The 10,410-nt window shown below is 50.6% G+C and overlaps 1 protein-coding gene across 3 annotated transcripts; it reads right to left on the reverse strand.

The window, feature by feature from the left end:
* Positions 1–1,724: 1,724 nt before the first annotated feature.
* On the reverse strand, positions 1,725–10,347 carry SCNN1A (sodium channel epithelial 1 subunit alpha). Of its 3 annotated transcripts, none has more exons than XM_075764219.1 (13): positions 10,299–10,347; positions 9,267–9,640; positions 8,597–8,852; positions 7,519–7,706; positions 6,611–6,711; positions 5,740–5,903; positions 5,300–5,398; positions 5,014–5,131; positions 4,693–4,771; positions 4,323–4,380; positions 4,143–4,198; positions 2,644–2,719; positions 1,725–2,417 (listed from the first exon to the last, which is right to left on the reverse strand). In XM_075764219.1, exons 2-13 carry the CDS (start codon positions 9,614–9,616, stop codon positions 2,091–2,093), a joined length of 1,872 nt encoding a protein of 623 aa, XP_075620334.1. In that variant the 5' UTR covers positions 9,617–9,640; positions 10,299–10,347; the 3' UTR covers positions 1,725–2,090. The 3 variants fall into 3 exon arrangements, with proteins under 3 accessions (XP_075620334.1, XP_075620323.1, XP_075620339.1); XM_075764208.1 differs by having other exon boundaries at positions 9,965–10,314; XM_075764224.1 differs by lacking the exon at positions 10,299–10,347 and adding an exon at positions 9,965–10,164 and having other exon boundaries at positions 9,267–9,652.
* Positions 10,348–10,410: the final 63 nt, after the last annotated feature.

Below are 10,410 nucleotides of genomic sequence, written 5' to 3' on the forward strand. Positions count from 1 at the left end.
AGCGTCCTCCTCTGTTTGCCTTTCTTTCTTGTTTTAATTGTAAACAAAGTTACTTTTTTGTTTTAGCCACTAAACATAGCTTTTAACTCTGCCTCTTGGGCAGGTTTTTTACGGAATGTGAAAGTCCCTTCATTAAGGCAGCTTTGAGATTTCATTCTTTCATACTCTTTTTTACTTAATTTAAAATCCACCACCACAGAAAGTCAATTTCCCCCCCCCCCCATATTTGCATGATTTTGCAGGACAAAAAGTCCTGATTTTTTTTCCAGTGGGGTCCTCCCGTGGGGAATACATGTTCCCACACCTCTAAGTGCCTGTGGTTGCAGGGCTCTCCCTCCTGTCGGGCTGCCCTCCTTGTTGAAGGACACCCCCATAATCACTCACTTCTATTCCCAGCAGATGTCATCTTCACTTTCAAACAAGGGTCATTGGCTGAGCACTGGGATAAAGTTTGAAAACCCATGAATATTTGTGTAATAAAGAACATGGTGTTCATGTCTGTGAGGAGGAAGAAAATTGCTCTCTGCTGGGAAGTGAAAAGTGCATTTAGGCAATCAAGGCAAGAGCAGTACAACAAGCACGTTTAACATCTCAAAGGGAAGAATTAGGCAGCAGTTTATATACTGCAGTAAAATCCTCCATCTTCCCAAGGGCAGTGCATCTACCCTAATTTTTAAAATATCTGAAGTTTTTCTTTTGTTATGATTAACTAGTTTTTAAACTCAAAAGAGGCTGTTTGCAATGTGATTGGGTACATGGTACCACAGGTCTTTGCCTGAACGATATGCTTAAATTCTGGTATCTGTGTTTGTGTCCGGTCAAGTGGATAATCCTGTTTGTTAAGGACATCACCCTTGCTCTCTTGATACCACATAAAATGCTGTGTAAACACCACTGCAGCAGAAGTGTATTTGTAAAAAAATAGTATGGCAAGCTTACTGCAAGAAGTAAGATTTGTGCTTTATGTGAAGATCCCCAAATCAGTTCCTGAGAAGAGGGCACTATTTGTCCTGGCCTTGATTGCCTGTGCGGTCCATTTGAATAGGCTAAAGCTTTCTCTGAAAGGATCTTAGATTAAAGCCTGCCGCACTTCTGCTTCACAATGCTCAGCAGAGTCTCTGTGGGTGAAGCAAAGAAGGGACAAGTGGAGCAGAGCAGGAACTGCATGACCTGCACTATTCTGATCCTCTTTTGCAGGATCTCATGGCAGCAGAGATACTGTTTGGAATGTTTTTCAAGGTGTGCGTAGCCTCTTTGTTTCCACAGCTCCTATGCAGAGATCAATTTATTCCGAACACTGGCATAAGGTGAAATGGCTGAACGTACACGTGTATGGTATATCAAAAGGAAGGAGACTGCTATACAGCTAAGATCTACCAGTGCCACACAGGCAGCTTAAAAAGGGAGACCTTATTCTGCCAGGGGTGTTTTGTCCCGACCAGAGAGCGGCAGCATCAACCACCTCCCCAGAGTAGTGTACGTAATATACATGGAAATTATGTCAGTGGCTGTCATCTCTCAGGGCTATACAAGTAGCCTCCCCTCGGAGGGATGAGGGGGTGGGTGGCTTGGTCTTCAGATCAAAGCTGGACATTAAGAACTAGGAGAGTGCAACCAGTTTCTGACCTGAGGGAAAGCTTGAGAAAGCCCAGCCTGTTCAGAGACTTGTACCCCAGCTGAGATGCCATTCCTGTCCCTTGTCATACTACAGAAGAGGCCAGTCATACCCGCCAAACCTCTTTAATTAACAACAGACCAGAACTGTGGGAGCATCCTTGTTGCAGGGAAAAGAAAGCATGCATGCACGTGGAGGTGGGCACGTGCAAGGAGCGTAAGGAAACCAAGTGGACATCTCCCCCATACGTACACTAGATGAACTCTTATCCCTGGTGATCCCCAGAGCAGTAGTATTTTATGAGACCGAAGAATTCACCTACAGTAGTGAAAGCAATGAACCCAGGCCAACCACAGTGCAGTCTTCTGCTATAGTCCAGGTAGAGCACCCCAGAAATAAGGAAATGTAGGTCCCACAAAGCGTGCAGCCTCTGCTTCAATTGTCACCCATCCGAACTGTGGAATAAGCCACTGGCTCACTCGTGTCCCACCTCACCACCCCTGCTTGGCCCACGTGGTTCCAGGCTGTTGTAGGATGGCAGCGTGGTCACTACGGCCTCAACAGTGAAGCGGTGTGGAGCACCAAGGGCTGGTGCCTCGTCTTGGAAAGCAGCGTTATCGTGACTGTTTGGAGGGGGTGCTGGTGGGGAGAGCTGCTGCCGGGAACGGAACCAGCGTAAGGCCAAGATAAAGGTGATGGCGATGAAATCCAGGATCAGCTCTGCAAGCTCCATCACAGACAGGACAGAGGATCCAAACCAGAGACTCCACTGGTTTCCAAGCTGGGACAGCAGAGTCACTACCTGCAAGAGATGACGAAAGGGCAGTGAAGACAGTCCTTGTTCCAGCCTTTTGCCTCCCTGCCTGCTCCCACTAGCAGTGCCCCCGTGGTGCTGGGGGTTCCTCCCACCCTGCCACAAGAAAAGAGACTCAATAGCCAGCAACGCTGCTGGAATGAATGCCTGCTAGGATGGTGGGACATAGTGGGGGAACGGGTAGCTAGAGAGGATGTGGCAGTAAAGTGCGTACCGTGAAGGCTGGAGATTCCCCATTGGTCTTGTAGTTCCACTCCTCAAAAAAGATATTCACTTTGGCAACTCCGTTCCTGTAAATGAAAGATGAGGCTCAGTAACCCCAAATTCGCAATCTCTGCATTTCTTCACCAAGCTTGTCTTCTCTGTTCCCTTCTGCCCCCCTTCCTTCTCCCACATATACCACCCAGAGGCTTTTCCCCACATCTTCAGTTCCCTCATTGTGCACAAAAGACAATCTTTGGTACTTACAGTGCACTTAGAATCATAGAATGGTTTGGGTCAGAAGGGACCTTTAAAGGTCATCTAGTCCAACCCTCCTGCAATAAGCAGAAACAGCTTCAACTAGACCAGGTTGCTCAAAGCCTCATCCAACCTGGCCGTGAATGTTTCCAGGGATAGGGTATCCATAACTTCTCTGGGCAACCTGTTCCAGTGCCTCACCACCCTCAAGGTAAAGAATTTACTCCTTCTGAGAACTTCTGAGACTGCACTGTGAAAGCCAATGTTTGTGGCATCCTGTGTCAGCTATGTATAAGCTCCTGCATGGCTGTCCTTCCCACTCTTCCACAAGCATTTACCATGACTCCAGACCACATGGCAGCCTCCTGGGGCTTACTATTTTCATACTAGCAGCTGACCCTTTTGTCGTGGTTTTACCCCAGCCGGCAGCTGAGCACCACGCAGCCGCTTGTTCACTTCCCCCCCCCCCCCCCGCAGTGGGATGGGGAGGAGAATGGGAAGGAAAAAGACAAGACCTGGTGGGTTGGTATAAGGACAGTTTACTAGGATTGCAAAGGGAGAGGGGAAGACAAGACAAAACAAAACAAAACAGTACTTAACAGGGTATACGAAACTGGTGATACAGAATGCAGTTTCTCACCCGAGGACCGTACAACTCAGACCGCACGCTCAGACCTGTCCCGAAACCGGACTGTCCCCGAGCCACGCGTCCTGGAGCTGCTGCTGCCCCTCCCCGGCTAGCCCCCTTTTATGCTGAGCATGATGTCACGTGGTATGGAATACCCCCTTTGGCTAGTTTGGGTCACCTGTACTGTCTATGTCCCCTCCCAACTCCTTGTGCACCCCCAGCCGTCCCGCTGGCAGGGCGGTGCGAGGAGCAGAAAAGGCCTTGGCCCTGTGTAAACACTGCTCAACAACAGGTCCATAGAACAAAAACATCTCTACATTATCAATGCTGTCTCCAGTACAAATCCAAAACATATCCTCACACTAGCTACTATGAAGAAAAATCAATCCTCTCAGCTGAAACCAGGACACCTTTTCAGACTGTTCACCTGGATTCCCCGTCCTTGTTGAAGTCTCAGTTTATCTCCACTCTGACTCAAATCGACTGGTCTAGTCCACGGGTCCCATGCCTAATCTCTTACCATCAGTGATTTAATCTTGATTCTGACTCCCCAACACACACACACACACACACACACACACACACACACTCCACTGGGATGGTTTCTGGTTTAGGCACTCTCTCACCTCTTGGATGTGATATTGTATTTGTTCTGTTGTGAAAGCATGTAAAAAACCCAGTCCTGAAATGAAAGTGCAATAAATAGCATTACATGATGACAGTCACCTCCTGTAGGTTTAGTACCAATTGAGGAAGGAATTGGGAGTTCGGAGCAGTGCTGGGGAGCCAGGACACCATCCCCTTACCTCTGAGACAGCAGAAGGCCAGCGGGAGTATCCAGCTGACAACTGGTATTCTGTCATTCTGGAAGACAAGAGGCCACGTTAGCTGTTGAAGCCGTAGGAGCCACAAGGCCAGGTCTCTCAATCCCCAGGCATACCAGGAAACTCCCTCCCATGCTGAAGTTCTGCCCACTTCCAACCGAGCTTCTGCACAGGAGCTCACCCCCAAGCCGACACTGATGCTCCCCAGCCATTTTGGCTTCCTGATGGGAGAAATACCATTTAAGGTTGCAGCTCAGCTACTGACTCGAGCTTTTGCCCTGGTCAATGAATGCTTTTCAACACCTCTAGGAATAAAGAGTTCCCAGTCTGTCTGACCAACGATCAAACCTACTTGCAAGGTTTCCGACATTTGTGGAAACAGCCCAGCACGTCAGCTTTGAATTCAGCCAGAAGTTTGTAATAGCAGTAGCCTGAGCAACAGAGAAAGTAAATCCAGGTAAGCTCATGGTATCTGTATACAAAAGGTGATGTGCAAAAGCAAGGGGAATCCAGAGTAAGTTTCCTTCCATGAGCTCAGAGGGACTAACCATCCAAGACAAGAGTGTCTTTTGGATGTCCCACACCAGGAACCTCACTGAAGACAATGAGATGTCCTGGGACATGGAGCGGACCAAACAGGGTATGAGCTTTACTATTCCTCCTGTCCACTTACCCCAGGCCACGTGCTTCGTGTAGTCACAGTACTCTGCTCCAGCAGGTAAGGGATAGAAGTAATACGCACAGCCACAGCGCTCTACCATGTTGAGCTGAAAGCAGGAGCGAATGCAGACCTGGAGGCATATGAGGTGGAAAAGGTTGAACAAGGGAACCAAACCCACCGTAGCCTGTATCACATCATACTATTAACAGTACCCATGGATAAGCATGGCTGTTAGGGTACTGAAGCATTTCAGAAAATAGGGGAATGAGGTGGCACAGGACCAGTGATAATGCGTTACCTGTTCCGTGTAGCGGGATGAGTACAGATTTTGCACTGGCACGTCACTGCCATCCTCTGTGCAATCACTGTAACTGCCCCCAAGACGCACAGTCATCTCCTAGAACATCAAACAGTCACTACACAGAACGACTGGCACTTTACTGTCCTCTTTCTACACTTCCATGCCACCTACTGCTTGTCCAACAGTATCTGCTCTTTATGCTTACCTCTGGATGCCAGGTCCCCCTGCTTTCCTCCATTTCATTGTTCACTGATAAACTGAAGCCAAATGCTTCTCCTCCAGTCCAGTAAGCTCCTCTTCTTCCCCTCCCTTCACTCCATGTGATTAATCCTCTCAAATGCACGCTGAGTCCATGACAACCCATCTGTATCTATCCACCAAGTTAAACCTCCCCCATAACCTCACGTCCACACCTCTTACCCCTGTTGATTCCTCACCTTTCTCATGCTGATGGAAGTCTCAATACCCGGCCGCACATTGAAACCCCCATCGTCCATGAAGGCTGGCTCATTCTGATCATGGACCATGACCCTGGCTCCTGTCACCGTGGACAACAGAGGGATGAAATCATTCTGTTCGGTGCGCACCACCAGAGAGAGACCTGAGGAAATGTCAGAGAACAAGAGAGATCATGGCTGGTCTTCGTGCAGGAGAGGAGAAAAAGCAGAATAGTCAGAAGTGGGTCACTAAGAGATAAAGGAAGAGAAACATCAACCAGGGCTGCACCAAAGCTGGGCAGCAATGGAGGGCGGCTGGGGGAGGCCAGAGACAAAGCTGGAGGCTCCGGGAGAAGATAGAGAAAACTGGGTTTCTTCCTTGTGGCTTAGAAGAAGCCGAACTGGGAATAGAGAGAGATTTCATGGAGAGACTCGGAGTTGGATGGTAGAAAAGCCTGAAGATTGGGCCTAAAGAGGTTTCAGGAGGTTTAGAAACACAAACAAGTTGGTTGCTGGAAACAGAAAAGTGGGGAAGGAGGAGGTCAAGACCAGGCTCTCATGAGCACAGCACTGGAGAACTTCAGGACAGCACAGCACAGCTGAGAACTTCAGGAAGGGCCAGCACAGGTCCAGAGGGAGCAACAAACAAGGATGGTGCACTGATGGGAAAGAAAGAGAAACAGTGGGCAGCAGCAAGGGCCAGCCATGTCCATGAGACAGCCATCTCCACATGGGTGAAACCAGTTTGGGCAAGACAGAGCATGGCTGCAATCTGCCACAACCAGCGTTAAGCACAGCAGGACGCCCATAACTCCTGGGAAAACAGTGCTGAGCTGTTCTCTTTACTCACCAAAATGTGCCTCTCACCCACCGTTATTGATCCCAGGCAGGGAGGATGTCCACAGGCTGCTGCTGTTGTCGTTAAAGGTATAGCAGTTCCCATACAAGGGGTGGTGGAAGTGGGTATAATTCCTGAGACGGGAACAGAAACATTCACACGAGGTGAGAAGGGCTGTGAGACCAAGGGGAAGGGCCTTCTGAAAGGAACAACCCTGTTTTCCACCTGCAGGGAGAGGGGCTTACAGCAGATGGGCAGTATTTGTTATGTAAACTCGCTTGAACCGGAAAAGCAATTAAAATGTGCTGTAAAAAATGTCCTGGAGCTGGACAGGATTTCACACAAGGTATTTCATATTGCTAACTCTTGAGAGCCCAAAAGGGCTTTAGCAGTACTAGCGATTACTGTATTATCTTCCTAGTGTTGACAAAACTCTTAGCTCTTCCTACCCCTTTTCCTCCCTTGCCAGTGGGTTTCATTTCACTACCTCTTTGGGGGGTTTTGACTGTAATGGCAGGAGAAAAGCGGGATATTGTTTTTACTGTCTTTTTGTAACAACCCTCTTTTCTTCCCCCTGTATGTGGGCTGGTATGTACCACTTCACTGCAGAGAGCAGAATAAAGAGACTTCTATGCTGCACATCTGTACCCACTCTGGGGTTTGTACCAGTGTAACTATTTCAGTTGTGTGTAACCCAGGAAAAGGAGAAACCATCCTCTGAGGTCCATAGTTTCAGGTCAGTCACAGATACTGTGACCCTGGTGAGCACAACCCATAGGAAAAACTTATGAGACATCATCTGGGACAACGGGAACCGAACAAAGAACGATCACACCTTGGGAAAGAGGTCCTCTAATGCAGGTTTCTTGAATTCCCCTTGGACCCAGGCACAAAATATGGGTGTTGCCAGGAAGACTCAGAGGGATGTTTCCACCACTTACGCCTTGTCACATGTTGCTTCATTGAAGCGGCAAGCATAGATGAAATTCTCAAAATCAGACTCATCCAGGGCTTTTGCATCAGGCATCTGCGCCAGGATATTGATATAGTGAAAGCTGTACCATTCCCGCACGGCATCCACCCCTGAGGAGTACGCCTGATGGAAACAGTCCTTGTTGTTTTCACTGCACTGTTAAGAAGAGGAGAAAACCAGCCGTGTCAGAAAAATCCTGTCCAGGAAGCGAGGCTGTGCCTGTGGATTAGCTGTGCTTCCTCAGCGCAGGCAGGAGATGAACCTGAGGGTGTGGAAGAGCTCCGCAGGGCTCCTGCGCTCCACCAAAAGGTGGTCAGCAGCTTGCAGAAAAGCAAACCCTCAGTGGAAAGGAAACACCAGGTGAATGGGCAAGGCTGAGTAAAACCCAGGAGACAACAAGTCGCAGGGTGATCTGCTGCACATAAATTCTACATGGTACAAAACCAGAAGCTTTAAATTCTTGCGTGGGGAGCCCTTCCTTCAGGGTGTGTCCAGAAAAACTTTTATGATCCTGTGGGAACTCCAGTTAACTGGCAAGCGATTAGCTTCAGTCCTTCAATGCCTTTTTAAATGCAAACACAGATACCCTCAGGCAAAGAAGCTGCTACCTAGGAGCAAATGCGACCATGACCACATTTCAGGTGGCCCACAGCCATCCAATACTTTCCCCTTTGCTATTATTGGGCAACACTGCGGTTGACAACTGCGGGCAACACTGCGGTTGAGCCATTAATAAATGGCTCTCCAAAGGCAACTGCAAGGCTGATGTAGCCTTCAGGAAGGATAAGGTTTCCCTGCTCTACCTAGGAAAAGAGGGACACTGATGCGGACAAGTCTCCTGGGGCCTGCATGGACAGCGACAGGACTTGGGAAGCAGGATTGCACTGGGCAAAGGATTCAGCTCGACCTTTATCTCTCATTAGCAAAAGCCAGTGCAGATTAATCAGACTTCTATGTAGGGAAAGGCACGGCCAAGGGTCTAACAAGACAGAAGTAGCTAGGCAGAGACCGGAGTGGCTAGGACACAGGTTATCTAGGGATCTTACCAGAACAAAGCCAATTTTCCAGTCGTTCTTGTCAACTGAGGGACTGTTCTCTGGCAAGTTGACTAAGTTATCCCGCTTCTGCCTTCGCAGTGGATGGCGCTGGACATGATGGAGCAGGCTCCTTGAGCTACGCTTTCGCATGGACAGCGTGGACCAGTCGCTTCGTGCCAGAGACATGTTGTAGTCATAAAGGTCTAGCAGTGTCTGATGGGTGATTTGGTCCAGCTCATCCAGCTTCTTCCGGATGGCGCTGTATCTATATGAGGGGGAAAGAGGAGCCTGCAGGTTTAGGGCTGGATGCACATAAACAGCTCTGAATAAGACATGCAGCAAAGTTTGCTGGGGTGATTCAGGACATTCCTGCCACCAGCTGCAAATCCAAGCCCTTGCTGGAGGCTGCCATCCTTGTAGGAGAGAAGTAAACGCGTATGCTTTTGCCCTGTGGCAGTTTACAGTGCAGCCTGCATACATACATCACCAAGAGCTGCCTAAACTAACATGCCTTACTGTGAATGCCCTGCAGCTGCAAAGACCTGTAAAAAGTGTCCTTTCCACCAGCACTGCTACTGAAGGGGATGGTCAAGGACCATGAGGAGAACAAGAGTACATGCTTTTATCCTACTCTTGCAAAAGTCAAGGCAGTCAACAGCTCTGGAAGTCTATTTCTTACCGGTATGGATTGAGGGTGCACAGCGTGACAGCTGGGAAAGTCAGCCTGTCGGAGTTAAGGTTGAGGTTGAGGTTGACAGGGTAGCTGAAGTACTCCCTGTAGAGGATCCCAAACTGCCAGTACATTAAGCCAAAGGTGAGAAAGAAGAGAACGGACCAGAAGGCTGTCTTCATCTTATTCTTTTTGGAGCACACCAGGCGGATAGCCCCGTGGATGGTTGTGTTGCTGCAGAAGAACTGGAATAGCTCCTGGTAGGAACCGTAGAATTCGATGAGACCCTCCCGCTCCTCTTCTTTCTGCTGCTGCTCCTCTTCTTGCTTACATTGCCTCGTTTTCTCCCGTTCTGGCATCTTCCCTGCCTTCACAGACCCACCCTACAGCACAAACTCAGAATTAGGGGGGAGCCCCGTAAGACTGTGGCTCTGGGAAGCCGTGCCCATTGCAAAAACTGGCTCTGCAACGCTGTCTCCCCAAAACCTTGGTGCTTTCACCCTCTCCTCCCCGACCCCCATCCCAGGCTGCAGGTCCCCAGCCGTCCATGCACACGCACCCCGCCTCTCCCCCCATTCCTCCCCTCCCACAGGTGACAGGGGGACAGACCCTCCCGCCCCGAGCAGCCCCCGTGTTCCTCCCGCCGCCCTCCCGCCGCCGCGCCCCCGACCCGACCCGACCCCCCCGCCCGGGGCGGCGGGACTGACGCCAGGCTCCGTGCCCATGGCGGGCGGCGGCTGCTCGGGCCGGGGCCGATGCCGGTGTGCTCTCCCCGAGCGCTGCCGCCCGGCGCTGCCGGCTCTCCCGCAGCCTCCCCGGCTGGGCTGGGACCGGTTCCTTTCCAGTTCGAGCCAGCACCCCGCCCGGCTCCTGCCCTGCCAGCCTCTCCCCGCCCGCCCCTCCTTCCTTCTCCTTCTCCTTCTCTTCTTTTCTCCTTCTCCTGCCCCTTCCCCCGGGGGGAAGAAAAGCCTCTTTAAACTCTCAAGTGTCCGCGGCCGGGCAGAGGCCGCCGAGGGACCGGGGACGCGCCGGGGCGCTGACCTTGGCGGCGCCGGCGGGGGTCAAGGCGCGACGGCCGCGATCCCAGCGGGCAGCAGGGCCCCCCCACCCCGGTCCTCCCCGAACGGAGCCCTGCCCCGGCCAGGTACGGCTG

This window comes from Balearica regulorum, chromosome 1 (genome assembly GCF_011004875.1).
Source record: "Balearica regulorum gibbericeps isolate bBalReg1 chromosome 1, bBalReg1.pri, whole genome shotgun sequence".
In the NCBI taxonomy this organism is placed as follows: domain Eukaryota; kingdom Metazoa; phylum Chordata; class Aves; order Gruiformes; family Gruidae; genus Balearica; species Balearica regulorum.

Bases quoted from the DNA above. Each gene is read 5' to 3' on its own strand.
- SCNN1A (XM_075764208.1), bottom strand. The intron at 6,712-7,518 runs GTAAGTGGTGGA...TTCCCGTCTCAG, and splicing joins GAAGCAACATGTGACAAGGC to GAATTATACCCACTTCCACC. The intron at 5,904-6,610 runs GTGGGTGAGAGG...ACATTTCCTCAG, and splicing joins CCTGCCTGGGATCAATAACG to GTCTCTCTCTGGTGGTGCGC.